The sequence below is a fragment of the Dasypus novemcinctus genome, chromosome 6 (assembly GCF_030445035.2).
Source record: "Dasypus novemcinctus isolate mDasNov1 chromosome 6, mDasNov1.1.hap2, whole genome shotgun sequence".
Lineage (NCBI taxonomy): Eukaryota > Metazoa > Chordata > Mammalia > Cingulata > Dasypodidae > Dasypus > Dasypus novemcinctus.
In genome coordinates, this window is record NC_080678.1 from 10,687,490 (window position 1) to 10,707,669 (window position 20,180).

A 20,180-nucleotide genomic window follows, 5' to 3' on the forward strand; every position below is an offset into this window, starting at 1 on the left:
ACGATCACGTGTGAAAGGGACTGTGTCTCAGAGGGTGAATATAGAAGGAGAAGTCCAGGAATCTATGGGAGATGCGGCTGCCCAAATTGGCACAGTTTGCTCCTCACTGCTGATTTGATATCCAGGAAGGAAGATTTTGCAGCTCCCCCTGTGTATATACCACTGTGCTCCTGGCAGCTACCCGGGAAACAAAAATACGAAGACTCTCCATGACACAGTTTCACAGGACATGGGCACTTAGTTTTGGCTACCTAATTTTCAGGAACCAGTACAAAATAGAAATGTGAGTTCCCTTGTAGAAAAAGCAGGGGAAGTGCCATCATAACTACTAAGATATCTTTTTCCTTTCTTCCATAGTCTCTTTCTTGATTTGTCAAGGTGTTTTTTATTTGTTATTGAATGCCAATCTAAGTACAGAAAGATTAAAGTTTTAAGTTATTACCATGAATTTTACCATTCATCTGAATACTAAGTTTTCAGTGCAAATATAAAAGCATTAAATCATATATGGAATCACCTAAATGTCCCAATTCTTGTTTTGTAGCTCATATATGCCATGGATATATGTATTTCATTCTTAATGAAGCAATGGAAACGCCGCACAAACCAACTCAATTGTTTTCATTTCGCTTCTTGATGCACTTTCAACCATCTCTACTTCTAGATGATTGATGAGCAGGGAAAGATGGAAAGGAAAGGAACCATGTATTGCCTGATCTTCCCCTTTCCTTCCATGCCATCATTTTCAGTGTCAGTAGTTGGATCTCACAGGGAAGTCACATGAGGAGAAGGATGTGACAGGGCTCCTTAGTCATTAGATTTCTTAGAAATCCATTGTCCTCCTGCATTTGAAACAAGTCTGCTTCCAGTGGAAAGCATGGCTTCTCAGGACTTTCTGAGCCCTTGCTTACTCCATCATAGATGTAACACACCTATCTTTATTCATTTTGAGTTTTTGTGAATTCCCTCACACTGTAGAGCCTCCAGAATTCTGTGCATATGTTGTTTTTCCAATACTTTCTGTGAATGGGGTGGCAAGAAAAAGCAGTGGACATGCACCCTGAACAAATCTCCTCTGCCCAAGTGCACTTTCCATTGTCCCATTGGCCCTCCCTCACAAAACACAAGTACAAAGGGAACATGAAGAATTTCAAGATGGCAACAACAGAGCATTCAACCATGTGCACAGGTTGTTTGCCCCCTGGATCTGGCCCTGCACTTGTGTTTACATGAATGTGAGACATAAACGTCTAAGACAATTCTCGGTTGTAGAGTGTTCCACTAGACAGGGTAAGATCCCAGAGGTTCGGGTCCGGATACTATTTCTTGCACAAACTGTGCGTTTGCGGAATTGAAACTCTCAGTTAAACTGGGGCTTATTCCTGACATGTATTCTAAAAATCAGTCTTATTAAGCTATAATTTATATATATTAGCATTCATACTTTTTTAAAACTATAGTTTTTAATTTATTGAAGTATATCACTCATACATAAACATACATATAAACAATAAGTGTATAGTAATAGTTGTGAACTTAGTATTCATACATTTTTAAAGTATACAGTTCATTTTGTACTGACAAATGCATATAGTCATATCACCAGTACCATAACCATGATGGAGAACATCTCTGCCAACCCCAAAACTTCCCTCGTGTCTTTTGGACTCAACGCTCTCCCCCACCCAGCCCCAGGCAACTGTCATGATAGTTTTGCCTGTTCTGGAATGTCATCTACTGGAATCATGACTTACATTGTCTTTTGTGACATGATAAGTTTCTTATTATGACTTCTAGCATCTTAATTAAATAGACGATGTTACAGTGGGGCAGCAGAGGGGTGAGAGCTTGGTCCCTGATGCAGGTAAACTTGGAATCTTAACCTGACTCTGCCATTTATGAATCCTGTGACTTTGTACAAACTCTTACCTTCTCCAAGCATCATTACCTCATTTAGTAAATGGAGTTAATAACAGTGCCTTCATCTAGCATTGGTAGAGGGCTTATATAAAATGAATGTGGAAAACACTTTGGGCAGTGCTCAGCTCTTAGCAGGAGCTCAATAATGTTTAATTGTTTATCCCATTATTGCTGATATTATTAATGATACTATTGAGAATAATGATATCTCACCTGTAGAATGGGATTAATAGCAGTTCCCTCCTTGTAGAGTTGCCATGGAGATTGCGTAACATCTGTGAAGCCCTGTGCCCCGTGCCTGGCGCCTGGCATGTCCTCCAGAAAGTGTAGCTGTTATGAATATTCTGCCATCAAGCCTCTAAGGACCCTATTCTGGTATTCTTTTGAGGAATAAAAGTCATCACTTCCCCTAAGTCTGAGAAGGTGTGAGGTGTCCAGATGAGCTATAAAAAAGCTTCTCTAAGATGGCTTTCTATCAATTTAGGGGAAAAAAAAAATGCAGAAAGCAACCACCACTGTGAGAAAATAAGGCCTTTCCCCAAGGGAAAGGCCAGAGAGTTCCACACAAACAGATGCGCGAGACAAAGCCCAGGAACGCCTTCTCTCTTTTCTGTTTTTCTTCATTGTTGGTCTGGGGTTCCTTTGAAAAAGAGAAAAGCAATAGCAAATGAGTTCAAAGTTGTAGGGTTGAGTGGGCGGTTGAATTCTCAGAACTTTCTGAGATGTTCCCAAGTCAGGATAACTACAGTGTGTTCGATTTTGAAGTATTTCAAGCTTTTCAGGATCATAATTGAGGGAAAGTAGACAGTGAGGGTAAACAATTACTGGGAAAATGTTTCCATGTGGTACAAGGAATGGATTTAGTTTCAGGAACCATCAGATCCCATTGTGAAGTAAGAAGGAAATGTTGCAAACGATAGGGGACATAACAAGCCAAGCTGAAGGGAGTACTTAGGGAACAAGGGGAGATCTACCTCTTTGATATACAAAATATTTCCTCTAAGTTTGACTAACATGCCTCCTTTTGGAGTTATTCCCCACCCCACCCCCAAGCCTGATGTTTGCATGGAAATCTCCCGCCAGGTGCTTCATCCTTGCTGCTCTTATTTATTTCTACCTGTAAACAGACGGGGGCTGAAGGCTGGCATCACCCAGGTGGGGAAATGAAGAATGCTCTCTCCGCAACCCTCCTCTCACTAAACAGCCAGCAGGAGGCTGTCTGCCTCCTAGGGTGGCTCAGGAAGAGGCATGATTGTAATAATATATCCTCTTTGCATCTTGGTTCATCTCATTTTCAAATCAGAACCCCTAGCAGACACCACCGTTGAAAACATAAGTGAAGGAGAAACAAGGGGAGACGGAGAGACAAACTGCAGCGTATTCAGTCAGCTCCTAACGAGGGAATCATCCCACCATTTGCAATCAGATAAGGGATATTATCTCAGTAATAAAAGGCAATTGAGAATCTAAATGAAAAATCTAATGCTTTTCATGCTGATTTATTTTAGATTAGAAAAAGTTAAACCAGATGTAAACATGGAGAGATGAAGCATGAAGAAGGAATCATAGCAGAGGGATAAATCTCGATTTTGAGTTATTATAGGTGCAGGGTTGCATTAACCAGAAAATACAGTTGATCCATAAACTGGTCTGACATTAATTATTGTTGCAGAAGAGAGTTCAGGAGATTGAATACAAACATGGAACGTTGGCAAAGATCAATCGTGCATCCAAATTAGCCGCAGAGAGTATACACCTTTCCCTGGAGAGGCTGTGCTAACCACCTGTGTCCCACTAGAACCATTCACCCCGTGGATGGCCTGCTGTCTAGCGGGCACCTCCTACACCCTGCCGGAGGAAGGCCTTCCTTCCTTTCTAGACTCCAGAGGTGTCTGCATTATCCCAAAGAGAAGGCCAAGTCAAAAACTCTACCTTTGGTCTTTGGCTCCTTCGGGTATAAGTGACTGTGGGTCTTCTCTGTTTTCTCCCTGAACCCGGCATGTGTGCAGAAGAGGCAAAGTGTGGGGTAATGGGGGTGGCATGGTGTGTAGGCTGGACACCCCAACTGGTGTCTCTCCTGTCTTCTTTTCTGGGGTATGAAGCTTCAGTCCCCATTTGGCTTGCTCAGTGCTTTTCAAAGCCCTAGTGCCACCACTCCCTCTGCCCCCACCAATACCCCCCCCCCGACGTGCTAATATGGGGCGTGCTGAGAACATCTTCTTCCAGACGGAGGAGAGGAGCCCTGCGCGCTAGGAGGCAGGGCGAAACGTGTGGGCGTTTGATTGGGGCTGGGCTTGAATCTGGCATTTAGCAGCTCAGTGACCTACAGCAGATTACTTCCTCTCTCCAAACCCAGTGTCCTATCTCTTAAATGCAGGTGGGAATGCCTGTTTTATGGAGGCTCATGTGCAAACTGGGTGAGGGGATATATGGAAAACCCTAAACCCAGGGGCAAAGGCATGAGGGGTGCTCATTAAGGGCGTGGGGTGCGACCCACCCACCCCAAATGCAGGGCCAAGCCCGAGGTACCTCAGTGAGCGCCCTCCTGTTATCCTTGGCTTCAGCTGAGCCCACAATCCACGGTGAACAGAGCTGGACGGGGCTCTTCAGTCTTCCCCCATTGCGTGGCTTTGATAAGCCACTGTTTCCAATCTCTAAAGAGCACCCTAATGGCTCAGCAACTTAAGGGAGATGCAGTCTTGAAAGGACTGCGTTAGGGGTCACTAAACGCTTGCTCACAAAGTGGCTGGGGGCCCATCAGTCTCAATCTGTGAGGAGTGAATAGCAAGAGCTCCAGCCACGCTTTTGTTTCTTCCTGTAGGAGGATTGCCATAGATCCTGGGCACTGCAGGCCAGGGGCAGGGGTCTACCTCATCCGTCCCGACCCTAGGCCGAGAGCGCTGCCTTCTCCCTCCATCTCCCCTCACCACCCGTGTCCTTCTCTACCTCCCACCTTCCCACATCTGCCCTCCCTCCCGATTAGTATTCCTTTTTTCTTCTTCCCTTGCTTCCTCTTGTTTTCCCTCCCACCCCCCCACCCCCGCCTGAAGGGGTTGCAGTGAGCATTCAGCAGAAAGGAGAATCAAAGCCACGTTTTTCCAGGACCTTCCACCGCTGTTGGATTGAGAGTACGGTCAGTTGATGAAAGAGGTTCCAGAATCACCCCGTCATTGGGAATTCCTGGGTTGGCCGTGCCTGGAGTCGCAGAAGATGGCTCTCAGCCTTGGGAGGGGCCGGAAGTTGGGAGAGGGTGGTGGGGGCCGGTCTGCCTCCAACCACACTGGCGCACTGCGGCACTTGCTCCTTCACCATGGGGCCGGAGCTCTCGGAAGAGCACTGCCTGGTGTACCAGGAGCTTGCCAAGAAAAATTAATTCTCTGTTGTCAATGTCCTGGGTTAATTAACTTGCCAGACTTGATAGAGTTTCATTTAAAAAAAAAAATACACATAAGAGTCTTTCTTAAAAGAGCCATACAGAACAACAACCTAGGAGAGAGGCAGCTTAAAATCTCTGCTCTGCAGATTCTCTCTGCACCCCACACCCTTCCAGTATCTTCCAGACCCGCTAGATCAGGTGTTTGAAGCAGCAGAGCGATAACTCATTGCCTTCTGCCGAAGTTGGAATTTAAATGATTTTCCAGCCCATTCCAATGTTGCTGTACCTTTTATTCCTTCCTGAATTTTTTTCATCTAGTATCTAGTAGCACCTAGGACATGTCCGTATTGAATTTCATGAAAGAGCATATCTATCCCATACGTATAGCCAGCTATGGTCATATAGCCAAATTATAATACTTAGGGAAAAAAAAAAAGCAATGACTATTTGAAACACACTGACGATTAGCCCAGGCTCTTAAGGTCTGAACACTGGCCCATTGCAGCTACTGTGAACTTGGCCTCTTACACTCTCATCTGCCGCAGTGGGGCTGACAGCCACACACGCTTCCGGCAGTTGTGAGAATTCAGGGAGACGATGTGCAAAAAGCAGTGAGCACAGCAACTGGCATGTACAAAGTCTCAGGAGTTGTCGGTGTTTATCAATGATATCATCACCACTCGTTGACAGTGACTCAGTTAAGCCCCGAGTAAGGGAATCCCCGGGAGGTGGCAGGCACGGGGTGGGACTGGTCTCGCCCCCGCCCGCCGCCAGGCCCCGCCCCCATGTGTCTTTCTCACAGGGGACTTCGGGGAGGCGCCGCTCCTTTTTGGGACCATTGGCTGCAGCTGTCCCCCTGGTCATCCCTCCCTGGTTGCCCAGGTGCTGGGGATGCTGAGGGGCCCAGAAAGGGGATGAACCTCCACATCCTCTCCCTCAGCCCAGCAGCCTCGGGTCCGAGCACGTGGCAGAGGTTCGGAATTAGAGGCAGAGCTTGGACTCCAAAGACGAGTTGCCCATTCAAATAAGGCTAAAATGATCACCGGAAAGTTGGATGAGCTAATTTTTTAAAAAGATTTATTTATTTATTTATCCCCCTCCTTTGTGGCTTGTTCCATTCTTTGGCTGTCTCTACTCTGTGTCCATCCGCTGTGTGTTTTTTCTGTATCTGCTTGTCTCCCTTTGCTGCATCATCTTGCTGACGCCAGCTCTCCACAGTGCACAGGACGTCAGCTCTCCTCGTCGCTTGTCGGCGAGCCTGCCTTCATGAGGGGGCTCCGGGCCTCGAACCCAGGGCCTCCCATATGGTAGACAGGAGCTCATCCAATTGAGCCACAGCCGCTTCCCTGGAAGAGCTAGTTTTGAGCTTTGGAGTGAGGCCATGGGATATTCAGAGGGGATGAGGCAATGGTGCTAGACCTAGCGTGACCGAGATGCTTCGCGACTGCCTTGCAGCTTAGACCTTGGAACCAGGTGTCCCCCAACGTGCTCTGCTTCCAGAATAAACTTCCAAAATAAACCTTTGCCTCCGGGTGGGAAAATCAGCATAACAATCATACTCACAGAGAGAAGAATACTTTTGTATATATAAATCTTATTTCATTGGGCCTTGAAAGCTAATGCCTGAAATTTGATTGCTCATGGTTAATTAATTTATCAGTATTTATAAAAGTGTGATTTTATTTCTACACTCTTTCAGCACTGTCATGGGATAGAACAGAAATATTAGGTGTGGTTCTTCGATCTACTGGCAAAATCCCTGGTAAAATCAATGTTAGCTGATTACAACTTTTCTCCTTCCCTTCCTTCCTTCTCGTGCATTAAATAACCAAAAAACCTACCATTTATTCATCGGCAGAGGTAACTCAGGAAATAAATGGAAATCGGTATTAGTTACAACCTGTAGTTCTTCCTTGGAAGAATGGAAAGGCTCTAGGGAGGTTTCCTGATTTTTTAATAATAATGTACATTATTTATGATTATGTATCTGTCAAATAAAAAAATAAGACTGAGAAAGGTTTCTGTTTATCTTACAGATCCACAGTCGACTCTTTTCATCCCCCAAAGATCATGCTGCCTGGGAAAGAAATGAAAGTCTTTCAAGCACAGGTAAAGAACCGGGCTCCGACTGGGCGGCGTTCTCTTTCAGGCCTTTATTTACTATCTCTCTCGCCGTTATTTTTATTAATAATGAAATGTACTTTGGAGCCTAGTTTCCCCCAACAAAAGATGATAGCTCTGTGGCCCCAGCAGGACTGGAAGCTGATTTGAATTTCTAAGCACACAGACTCTGAGGCTGGCAGTCTCCATAAAGCACACAATGCAAAAGAAATATCGGTGGCCTCGCGGAGCGCACGGGGGAATCTGAGATGACCGCAGATGGCCGGCCGCGGTGCAGGGCTCTGCCAGGAGCGAGCAGGGGGACGAATCTGGCATATTCTCAGAGCAAGGCGGATGCAATTTAAACATCGGCGTCGTATCTTGGCATTCACAAATCATTTCATGAAGCTTCAATTCATAGCTACCAAACGGTCAAAGCTCTAGGTGAGACTGATATCGTCCACAGCTTTTATTAAGTTTGTTAACAAAAATGATGCAAAAACAAGCTTTTTTCTCCCCCCTTTCATGAGAGAAATCATGTAGATTTGGGTCAGCTTTTCTATGGTACTGTGAAAGGACTACTGAATTCAGAGAATCTTTCAATTCACAGACTCTAGAAAAAAATAATTTCTAAAAGGATGTTTTAATATAGCAACTTTAATTTTTTAATCCTCATTTTAATTTTAACCCGTGAATGTGGCAGATGAGTTTTTATATGTGGGAATGTATGTGTATATGTGCAGGTATATATGCATGTATGCATGTGCATGTGTATGCGTACACACATGCAGCGCTTCCTTCTCTTTTCATTACCCTCCGCCACCTTCCTATGTCAAAGATATCGGTGGCTTTGAGTTATTTCCATAACTGACAAAGTCCGCCCGAGACAAAAATATTATTGAAAGAAGCTTTCGTATTTAATCCTTTCTGGAAGCCCCCAAAGCATGGCTCACAGCTTACTCTTTGGTAGTGGCACTTATTTAGCTCGGCTTTTTGAAAACCTAACCCAGAAAGTGCCTGCGGAATGAGAATGAAACCACTGATAAAAGTTTCTGAGGGCGGAAACAGCAAAGGCAGATTCAGGGAATGCGGCGGGCCTTCTGCACCCCGCCGGCGGGCTCGGGGACTTGAGAAGAATGCCAAGTTTTCCCTTGGATACCCTGAGGAGGATCTGAGGACAATTGGGTACAGTTGACCTACTCTTTGTCTTAGAATAGGGTCATCTCTAAATGGGCCTAACCAGGCGTTTCATGGCGGATGCCTGCTCGCCAGGTACTTAGCCGCTTAATGACTAGGAAACCAGGTCCACGCTGGCCCAGAAGCCAGAGGTTCACGGGGCAGGCTGCAGGAAAGCGTGGCAGCTTCCCTGGGGGAAGAGAGGCATGCATCTCTTGACGGTCTCATTTTTTTTCATTAATTCTATCTATCTATGCAAATACTCCTTATGGAAGAAACTAAAAACAGTCCGAAGCCTCGGGCGTGCTTGGAGAAGTCAAGGAGTTGTTACCACAATGGGCACGTGCTTCCCTGGAGGTTTTCCACAAGAGGGACCCCCTTGTACTAGCTTCCTGGAAGGTTGTTTCCACCATCTCTACAAAAATGAGTCTGCATCCAGGCAGCCACCTGGGTCCTCCAGACCATCCATGCCAAGCTTGCTCCTCAGGAGCTGGACTCCCATGCCTGCCCATGTGAGCAGGGCTGGCTCTGGGATGAGTCTTTCTTGGCCTTCTCGGTGCCGTGGGAAACTCAGTGAGCAGAGTTTTAGGGCTGACTCTGGATGGCAAAGATCAGAAACCCAGCATCATAGGCCACGTGGAAAATGTTGGAAGGCAGTCAGTGAACTTCCTGGAGGAATGAATGACCATGTTGCGGGATGTCCAGGGATATAGTGTGTCAGAGCCCCCGTCCAGAGCTGCTGTCCCAATCTCTCACTCCACCTTCTCAAGAGACAGTCTGGATGGACTACTCCTGGTCAGGCTCCCACTCCTGGTCCCATCACCTCTGCTCAGGAGGCAAGGACATGCAGGAGGCGCCAGGCTCTGAGGACGCAGCCTTCTGGGTGGTGGGCAGGGGGACAGTTCTCCAAGGATGTCCAAGGATCAGGCACATGTTCCAAAAGATGTCTTCTCTGAGTAGACCTATGGAATCTCAGGTGAGGGCCGGGGCACAGAGGCCATTTGGTTCAGCTTCTTTCCGTGTCTGATGTCTGAAACCCTCCTTATCCTTCCCATACAGGAGTGGGGAAGCCTCTTCACAGCAGAGTGGCCACTAGTAAGCTCCATGGACAGAGGACTCGCTACTTTGTGAGGTGTTAGAAAACTTTTAAATTGTGTGGTACCAAAATAAATAAGCCTTCTTAGATTTCTCCAAACGTTTTGTTTTATGAAAATTTTCAAACAGAAAATTTAAATTTTTACAGTTAAAATTTTACAGTCAACAACATCTACCTATCACCAAGTACTATTTTACTATACTTGCTTTATTGCATACATATCTATCCATCCACCCATCATATTTATCTTTAATCTGCATTTACTATGCAAGCAAAGTGGAATCATTATATATTTTTAATTGGCTGGAACACTTGACCTTGTGTATGCTCTACAAAGAGAAGTTCCAGGTAGGAGATGATGTAGGTTAGGCTATGGTAGTGGCAGCGGGTTCTAGAACCATTGGAGTGCTAGGAAATGACCAATTATTTATGGGTTGATGGGGTAAAGGGGAAGTTAAGGATGTTTCTAGGCAGATAGTGCTATCATTAATGGGCTAGGAAATTCAGGATCCAGGAGATTTATGGGGACAAGGAGTGGACTATTGGGATGATCCTGAATGTCACTCTAGGGGAAGAGGCCAGTGTGACATTGCCCCAATGTCCAGGAAGCAGCTGGCAGCTTGGTCCTCGGTTCAGGACACAGGTCAGGGTGATTATCTCCATTTCCTGGGGCTGCCATTGCACAGTACCACCAGCTGGATCGCTTAATACAACAGAAACCCATTGTGTCAGAAGGCCGGAAGCCTGAAACCAGGATGTCAGCAGGGCCATGCTCCCCCCGGAACTTGTGTGGAGAAGCCTTCCTTGCCTCTTCCAGCTTTGGGGGTTACTGGCAATCCCTGATGTTCCCTGTCTTATAGAAACATCCATTTCCTGCCTCAGTCTTCATGTGGCCTTCTCCCTGGCGTCTGTGTGTCCAGACTTCCTCTTTGTATAAGGACACCAGTTGTGCTGTGACTCATCACCAACGGGTTTGGCCTCATCTTAACTAATCATGTCACCTAAGACCCTATTTCCAAATAAAGTCACATTCATGGGACTGCGGGTTAGGACTTGAACCTATGTTTTTGGGGATGCTGTTCAACCCATAGCAATTACAGTCATACCTTGGTACTCGACTGCTTTGAAACATGTCGGATATGGTACGCAATGCATTTGATGTGAAAATTATGTCCTGGTACTCGTTGTTTGTTTGGTACTTGACATGGAAGCTAGAACTTGTCATTGTGGGTTGCCTTCTGACTCGCTACCCTTTCCGCTGAAACACATGGTAGCTCTTGCCCTGTGCACATCCCATTGCAGTCTTATCTCAGCTTCTGTGGTCATTTTGTGTATTTTTGCGTTTTTTTTTTTCTCATCATGGATCCTAAGAAAATGAGCAGTGGTAGTGCTGAGCAGAAAAAAAAATTACTTTGCACCACCATTGAGCAAAAAAAAAGAAATAATGTGTAAATACGAGAGCAGTTTTCGCATTAGTGATCTTCTTAGGGAATATTGTATGCCCCAGAATAATGGTCCCCACCAGCATTAACAATAAAGAAGGGATTTCTTCAGGTGAGGAGGGGATGAGGGAGGATATCCCCAGTTCCTTGATAAAAAGAAATATGTGCAAGATGGACAAAAGTTCAAAATTCTATGGAGAAGTACCATCTGGACAAAGTTTTGAAAAGCAGAAATGTGAATTTATTGAACGACCAAACAATTTCACACTTTTGAGGAACTCTGAAAAGAAGACAGAATCGGTCCTCATTGGATCAGGTTTTATTGAAGGTCACAAAAAGTGTCAGAGCCTGTGGTGCAAGTTGAAAAAAGGCAGAAAAGAGAAAGAACCCTGGAAGTACAAGTGCCTGCTGTTCTGTTGGAGGGGACCCTCCTTCCAGCAGCACTCCATGGGGCCTCTCTCCTCACCACTCTCCTCCCACATCCCATCAGGCCATAGCCTCTTCTCAGTACAGGTAAAGTGAAATTTTTCCAATTTTAATCTAAGTATTTATTAATTTTTAGGCTTATTTCTCATGGAAAATAATGATATACAACCCGATCTTTTTACATATTGCCTTAAAAATGTGCATTGTCTTTGATTTGGGAACACATTAAATTTATTTACATTATTCCATACATGAAAAATTTGTTTGGTACTCATTGTTTTTGGTACTCCCAGAACCAATTAATGGCAAGTACCAAGGTGCCACTATTTAAGTCTTGATATGATCATTGTTTACATGTGTGTGATACAAGAAATCATGGGAAGAGGTAAGATTAGTGCAGCAGAGGTTCTATGAGATAGGAAGGGGTGGGGCTATGAAACCTGAAGGAGCCAACATTCACATGCGGGGGGTGGGAAAAGGAACCTCATCCTGGGAACTGCAGACCTGCTTGCAGCGTACTGTTTTTCTGTTGAGGGATGTAGTTCCAGTGTGGACTTTGCTATCTGTTGCCTTTGTGTCTTTGGACAAGTGCTTCCACTTCTCGGGTCTTGGTTTGCTCTTAGACACTGGTGGTCCAGGATTCACTCATCTCTGAGGGGTGGAGGGGCAGGGGGTTGCTCTAAAATGCAGTGAAGTGGGTAGAAGCCAGAATGGTGGGTTATTTGGTCCAGACAGGATGCAGAGTGCAAATGAGGGAAATCAAGCGAACGTCATCTCTGAATTCTCATTTCCGCATCCTTCATTTGCACTGTGCAACTGTTCACCATCTCGGGCACTGGAAATTCCAAGACTGGGAAGGGTGGAAAGCTAATTTCTAATGGTTACATTGTCCTCTTGGCAAAGCTTTTAAAATCTGTTGGCCTGTGTCAAATTTCTGTTTACTATGATCAATCTGATCTGAACATTAAGGGAGAAAAAAAAATGTAGGAAGGATGACTATTTCTGCCCAGACACACATTTGTTTTCAGCGTCAGAGGGAAGTAGGAAGTCTCTTTCAGATTTCCACCCAGCATGTTATAAAAAGATTCTGTTCACCATTTTCCCTTCCCTGGGCTACCTGACTGCAGATGAGACTACCTGGAGTCATGAGTTGGCAGGGATTGGGCGAGCCAGGTACCTAGTTAAGCCATTTTGGGTGAATCATTTTGGGAAAATGTATATAAAGGGAACTGGTGAAGGTCACTTGGAATTTTTAATAACTGATTCATTTGGCTTAAGAAGGTGAAATTCTCTCCCTCCTGATCAATGAAGCCCGACCATTAAAAGTGGTGGTTTTTAAAGGATGGGTCTTTGATGGATGAGTGGGATGAAGTAATTATATTTCACTTAAAACTTGAGAATAATTGAGACTTCCTTCCAACTTTGATGAGGGCAATGACCTGCTGCCTTTGTGACAGTAGTTTTGGTTCCATTAGCAATGAGACGAAGAGTTCGTTGCCCCACTAGTACATATACCCTTGATCGTGTTTCCAGGAAGAGCTGGTCATTTATTCCTTAAATGCCACCCTGAACCTGATGTGCCATTTGGTTCTATTTCTTTTCTCTTCCAGAAGTCATGCATAATTGTAGTTTCCCTGTGAACAAGGTTATGGAAGGGATACAGTATGTTTCTGTTTGTGTTCCCTGTAAAATCTGGTTTTTATTAAGATTCTAACTGTTGGAGTTGAAAGGTGGACTGTTTTCCATACAGAAGCCATTTTGCTAATGCCACAGTCTCAAACTCTCCAAGATTCCTTCCTGCCTGTCAGGAGAAGTCACCTGGTAAACAGGTGTATAAGTGGCTTTAATCAGTGCATCTTCTCTGCTCACAAATCCCATCAGTTCCCAGGACACACAATATAAACTCCTTGGCACAATATTCATTGCCCCTCTCCCCGTGACCCTGGTTTTTCCTTCTAGAGTTTTCTCCAATTACATTGTTTTGTCAGTACCTGCACTCAACACTTGCTTATATTTCTGTCTTGTTCACAGAGGCTCTTCTGTCTGAAACCCCCTCCTGGATATGTCTGCAGTTAAAATCCTCCCTTTTGTGGGAAGCTTTCCCTGATCCGCCCTTCCCTACCCTCACCTCAGCCTGCCCAGTGGTGCCCAGTCTGTTTCCAAGCGTGGTCTGCTCTGTGTTGTGCTGTGCCCTGAGGCAGAGACCTTGACTTGCCCATCTCTATGCTCCCAAGTTCAGGGACCACAATCGGTTGAACAGCATCATTTGTACACCGCAGCTACTTGGAGCTGTGTCTACACTAGGAATCTCACTTGATCCTCCCAGCCAAGCCCGCTGAGCAGGCTGGGAGTCAGATCCCACAACAGCAGTTGAGAGAGACTGACAGGGGAAGCATCTGCCTTTGGGTTTCCCCAAGATGCATGCAAGTGCTGTGCACAGCAGGCCCCTCTCCTGCTACTTGGTTTCCCTAGTCTAAAGTGACAGAGGCTCCCTCCAAGTGGAGCTGCTGGGCTCTCACTGAGTCCAGCGTCCAGCCTGCTCTGCCACAGGGGAGGTGGGGAGACACAGCATCACTTTTCTGACTCGCTGGAGAACAAGGAGCACATGTTCCTACTTTCTGCGGGAGGCGTAAAGAGACACGTCTGCGTCTGTCATGTGTACTTGTGCAGGACATTACCGGAAAGAAAATAGACCAAGCTGTTTTTGTCACAGGGGGGATGTGACAGCCCCTGTCTGCTCCTTTATGAATAATCATTAACCCCACGACACCCCCTGACTACTGCTCGGTGGCTGCTGGCCTTGACCCTCACTTTTGCTGCAGTCACCCATAATGAGTGCCAGAAGCAACTTTTTTTTCCTGTATAAGTTTCTGCCTCTAGCTTCATCTTTGCCCATCACCTGGTTCATGATCTAATTAAAATAATAATAGTAGGTAAAATGATGTACTAATTAAAGAGTTCAGCTGCAGACTTCCAGATTTATTTGTGCAGCTTCATGTCAGAAAAAATATGTCCAGGCAGATTTAACTGCTTCTGCTCAAAGGCATGGGGGCTCAATTATTCCTTGGCTGAAGGACCTCATCTCCATCTGGGGCTGGGGTGTGAGGAGATGGGAGGGAGAGAGGGACGTCAAGTGGAATCCACGAGGGTAACTATGTGTCATTTTAGAGGCAGAATGGGGACACCCATCCACAACTTCAGTTCATGCCCTAAAGCTTACGAGCCCTTCCAGACCCTCTGTGGGTGCCAGCTAGGGCATCCTGGAGCATCAGTACTGTGACCTGCACAAAGAGACTTGGTCTGGGGGTGGACATCCAGCACTGGGCTATTGCTAGAAGGGACACCCCTTGGGGAAAGCACCCTTAGGAAGCCTGCATAAGCACAGCCACCCCGTGCTGTCCGGCACGGAGACAAGTTTTAATGAAACCACTGAGCAAGGGACTTGGCTTGCTGTAGCCATTGACCTTGTCTGCAGGGGTGCATCCGAGCCAGCCAAGGAACCGAAAGCAGAAAGAGGTCTCCAGCCTCCACCCAGACCTGCAGCATCGGGTCTGGAGCCCAAGACGCTGAGATGAGCGTTCCTGGCGAAAACCATCGCTGAAGACTCTTGATTTCTTAGGAAGTGAAGGTGCAACATCTGCTGGTCTGGGTGATATTCGGTCATTTCCTGCCCTCCAGGAGTCACTCAGCAGAAAGCCCTTCCATGCTAGGAGAGGCCTGGCGTGAGAGATTGGAGATGGGGACGGTCACCCTGAGCAGAGGGGCTGGGACCTGGGATCGTCCCCGGTGGGGCAGGGAAGACAGAGGGAAAGCCTGGACCCTGCTCCTGGGAGCTGGGTGAGAGCCGGGGGGAGACACCAGGCAAGAGGTCAGTGTCTGGAAAGTGCAGCCGTGGGACAGCGGAGGCTCGTCCCGGGGGTGCCCAGGAACCGAGGGCGGGGCCGTGTGGGAGAGAGGCTGCAGGCAGGACCGCGCGGCCGAGCAGGTGGACCCCAGGGGGTGGGGAGGGCCCCAGCGTCGCTCCAGGCGCAGGGCTGTCCACCTGGCCAGCGCCGCCGCACCCCTGGGCCTTGTCTGTCTCTCCCACCCTCCCCGTGCCCAATCCATGACCGAGGCCTGGGGCTGGCCTCCTAAGGTCACTGAGATCCCCCTCTCTTCTCCATCCCTGCCGCTGTGGCGGCCTAACCAGAAGGAGCTTTCCAGACGGCGCCGCGTCCTGCTCACGACCCTTGAGAACTGGACGGTTCTTACTTACCTAAAAGGTCCAGAGGCCTGGCCCTGGTTCCCTCCGCCACCCTCCCTCCCTCGGCACCACCTGCTCTAGGCACCGGCCTCCCGCTGCCAGGCCCCGCCCAAGCTCTTCCTTGGCCTGTGCTCCTTCCCCTCGGGAACACCGACCCACTCTCGGGGCCCCTGCCCACGTGTTGCTGCCCAGCGAAGCCTTCTCAGACCTCAGACCAAGCCGAGCCTCGTGGGAGCCTGCTTTCCTCTCCTCTGCTGCACGTGTCAGAGTCAACATTGTGTGTTTCATTGTATTTGGTGACTGAGCGGCCGCCCTGGCTGATCCTGTTTGCCAGCCCCAGGCCCGTGCTCAGGGGCCCGGAAACATCCGTCGTGGGTCGAGTGGGTAGATAGAGGGAGCAGCCAAGTCCCCTGGAGGCTGGGAGAGCTGCGGGGATGGGGACACGAGCACGTCACGGTGGCTGATGTCAAACAGGCTCGGAGAGCACACGCTGTGACGCAGAGCCTCTCTCCCATCTGTGCTTTCTCCTCGTCCACCCCCGGGACAGGCCACCCCTCTGGACCGCCGGCAGCTCCACCTGCGCCCCTCGCCTGTCGGCCCCTCTCCTCCGGGCCCGCCTGGCCCAGGAGCCCCAGCTAGCGCGGGCTCTGAGTCAGGCTCATACCTTAGTGTCGCTGTGATCTGGGGCTGTGTAACTAAAGTGGCTTCCTCGTTCCCACTTCCTTGTTAATTGTTAGCTGTAGCTCAAGAGCCCCCACGAGAAAAAGAACACTTACAAATACTCGGGGAAGTCACACCTTCCTTCCCAGGGCTGTATATCAGAGGGGAAAGGCTAAAATGGGAGGGTACATCGCTGTGCTCTCGCAGGCCCTGCTGTGCGGAGTGCTGCTTGTTTGGGGTGAAATATCATTTCATGTGCTGTGGACTGAATAGACTGGATTCTGGGCTAAAGGGGTGTTTTTTCAGTTGTCTTTGCCCAGCTGATCATCTACGGAAAAGATTTTTTAAAAGCAAAAAATGCATATAAGCAAATGCAGCATAAACTGAAAGTGGCACAGGGAATTAAATGCAGTTTTGAAGCTTATCACGTTACTTAACGTAACGGTCACGCAGTGTCCTGCTTCCCAGCACGAAAGGAATATTTATGTGGCAGCTCAGTGGCATAGTCAGCGGGGACCAGGGACACTTGGGGGCAAAGCAACCCAAACAGACTCGGCTGTCTACCCTCTCATCGCACACCTATGACTCTTCATTGCTTATTTGGCATCTCGGTAAAAATACTGAGACTATCAGGCCTAAGATGGTTCTTGTAAAACATCTGCTTTTAAACGAACTCTCTCCTGACCTGCCGCTTTCTCTCCTGCTTTTTTGGGAGTGTTTCTTTCTCTTTCCCTGCACCTGTGCTTACCTGCAGGTAACTTCCTTTTAGCTCAGGGTGGTGAAATGCAGTGAGCAGGGAGGCCCAGGACTGGACCATCACGGGCTCAAGAGGTCACAACTGCCGGAGAAAGAAAACCGGCGTCAGTAACTCCTCTCCAGCCTACAAGGGACCACAAGGACCTCGTGTCCCTGGGAAAACTGTTTCTGTGTTTGCATGGGGGACAGGTAAGGTCTGGCTTCCCATTCAAAGGGGCTCTTGTTCTTGAAAGGGCCTTTGCTTCATGTTACACAGCTTCTTTGGGTACAAGAGGAGGCCTCATGACTATCAAGCCATCTGGAACATTCTCCCCTTAGGCTGGTATTTGGCAAAGCTGCCAGACCAATGGGTCAAGGGCAGAGCACATGAATGACGTTTATGTGGTTCTGCCGGGCGGCTTCTGTTTTCTACCAACGAGCCTGAGCATTTCCAGTAAGCACAGATAATGGACGGCTGGGTTTCTTTAAACCGGTTTATGCTACTTTGAGGTGCTACTTTTCCTTAAGATGGAATCTTGGGGGAAACCAATTTGTAAAACAGGTAAAAGCAGAGGGGCTCTGCCTGCAGGGGGCAGGTGGGGATTCACACCACGTGGGCCTTCTCCCCTAGGAGTCGACAGAATTGCGGGAGTGCAAGTCAAAGGCCATGGTCCAGAGGGCTTGGAAGGAGGTCACAGATCATTTGAATAAAAGTTGATTGCTTTCTCTTTGCACTTCGACATTCACGTGGTTAACCGGGCGCCCTGTGGAACAAGCAGGTTACTGCTGTGGGTCAGTCTGTTTTAACCTAGAGATATCCCCCTGGTCCTTATTGATCTGCCCCAGACCTTCTAAATCCTGAGCCCATTTATTTTACGATGCTCATGGATGTGATTATCTAGGTGCCTTTAAGTGGAGTTGGTATTGGAAGCTCTTCAAGGGTGCAGCTCTGGCACCCTCTGAATGGGCAAGAGGAGAGAATGTGCCGTGGGTTTTCCCTGGGAGATGGGATGCAGCAATCATCTATAATAGGACCGTGCTTTTAAAAGTCTCTTCCTTTTCCGGTATTAAATAGCCTTACTTTAATGACCCTCTGTGTACAGTTTCTTTTAGATCCTTCATGCCAGCCCTGGCAGGAGTCCAGCTGCCTTCTCGACTCAGAATGTGGCTTTCTTTAATGGCTCGCACGCCCTTATGTTTGATTTGTTCTTTTTATAGACTCAGGAGGTGATCTATGGGGGTGATTAAACATTGAGACAGGCAGCCTGGGGAGGTTGGCCGGGCTTTTTCCTGCACGGCTTTGAAAACAGGCACCCCTGGGGGTCAGGCCCCTCTCCTTCCAGAAGGCTGTGCTACATGGTGAGGTTTGGAAAATAGAGTCTGAGCTTGGGGTGCCCTGAGCATGGATTAAATTTGGGTCAAGGGATAAAGTCCCTCCCCTTGGAGACACAATTGGGCATCTGGATTCTGTAATAAAAATTGCTTTGGAAAACCCCAGCTCTTCCACTATTCACTCCACAACCTTGGGCTCTTAACTGACCTCTGTGAGACTCAGTTTCACGATTTTTAAGATGGGAATAATTATATCTACCTAGCATTGTTGTTAAGGGGAGTGGTTATAACAGACATAAAACATCGAATCATTGATAGTTATTTTTTAATTAGCATTGCATACTATTAATCCTACTCTCTCAAAAAAAAAACTGCAGGTGTTGTCTTAGTGTGCCAGGCTGCATGCAAATACCACACAATGGGATGGCCTGAGCTACATGTGTTTATTGTCTCAAATTTAGAGAGGCTAGAACTCCAACCTCAAGGCATTCATCCACGAGGTCATTTTTTCTCCCCAAAGTCTGGCGCTGGCTGCCCGCGGTCCTCAGGGCTCCTTGGCGGGCATCTCTGGCCCCGGTCACGTGGTGCTCTCTCTTTCCTTGCATTCACTCTTCTGTTTTCCTCTGACTTCTGGCTTCTTCCTGTGTGGCCTTCTTGCTTCTGCTTCTCTTTATAAGGCCTCTGGAGATAAGGATTAAGACCCACCCTGGTTCAGCGGGCCACCCCTCAGCTCAAAGTAAGATCTTCACAAGGTCCTACTCACCAGTGGGTTCACCACAGGGATCTGGACTGAGATTTAGAACATGCCTTTTGAGACGGCATGATTTTGCCCACACAGATACTCTTCTATGCTTATTCCTTTTATTTTATTTTTTTCTGGAGCTTTCCATCTGAGCTGTACATTGGGGGAAGGAGGGAAAAGTTTTGGTTGGGGAGAGGAAAAAGGGTGTGGGTTGAGGAGGGGCATGTAGTGGGTAAGGAGGACCTGTCAGACGACCTGGGGGTGCCACCAGGTTGTGCTGTCATGGGAGCCACTGTTGCCAGGAAAGTAGCTGGCCACAAAGCCAGTAGCCCTGTGGAGCCCTGGACTGTAAAGTCCATTGTGAAGGGTGGGCTACAGGGAGGGTGGAGATTAGGACCTGCAATGCAATCCCTCTACCACAATAGCTTTCACTGATCGGAACCAACGCGGCACCTGGCAATTTCTGGGCATTGACATCTGTTTGCCCTGTTTTTCATAATAACCCCACGAGGAAGCTACAAATATTCCCACCTGATAGACAGGAATATTGAGATTGAGAAAAGTTCGGTAATTTATAGAGTTGCTGAATCCCATCCATAGATAGAGACTGAATTTTCCACCCTGAGGTCTGCTCTGGGGGTAAATGCACCAGGAAACAAGAAACGCTTGGTGTACCAGCGCTCAGCCTATGGTGAACATCAATAGATGCCCACTACCCTCAGCCCGGGGACCACACGCATCTGGGCTCCCCTGCGTGCTGGGCCCAGCACATTGCCCAGAACATGATAATTAGCTGACACCTGGATGAATGGCAACAGAGTGTCGTGGGCCCTCCAGGTCACACAGACCTGGCTCTGAAACCTGATCAGTCAGTGATTAACTGTGTGACGTTGGTAGGGCCTAGCAGATAGGATGACTCTTGAAGATTTCCA

General features: G+C 47.6%; 1 protein-coding gene across 2 annotated transcripts in view; it reads left to right on the forward strand.

Moving 5' to 3' along the window:
- C6H10orf90 (chromosome 6 C10orf90 homolog) overlaps positions 1–20,180 on the forward strand; it is a 230,509-nt gene that overhangs the window by 12,500 nt on the left and 197,829 nt on the right. For both annotated transcript variants that reach the window (XM_058298148.1, XM_058298147.2), the window contains exon 2: positions 7,333–7,405. In XM_058298148.1, the coding sequence (XP_058154131.1) occupies positions 7,333–7,405 (73 nt within the window). The remainder of the gene's footprint in view (positions 1–7,332; positions 7,406–20,180) is intronic.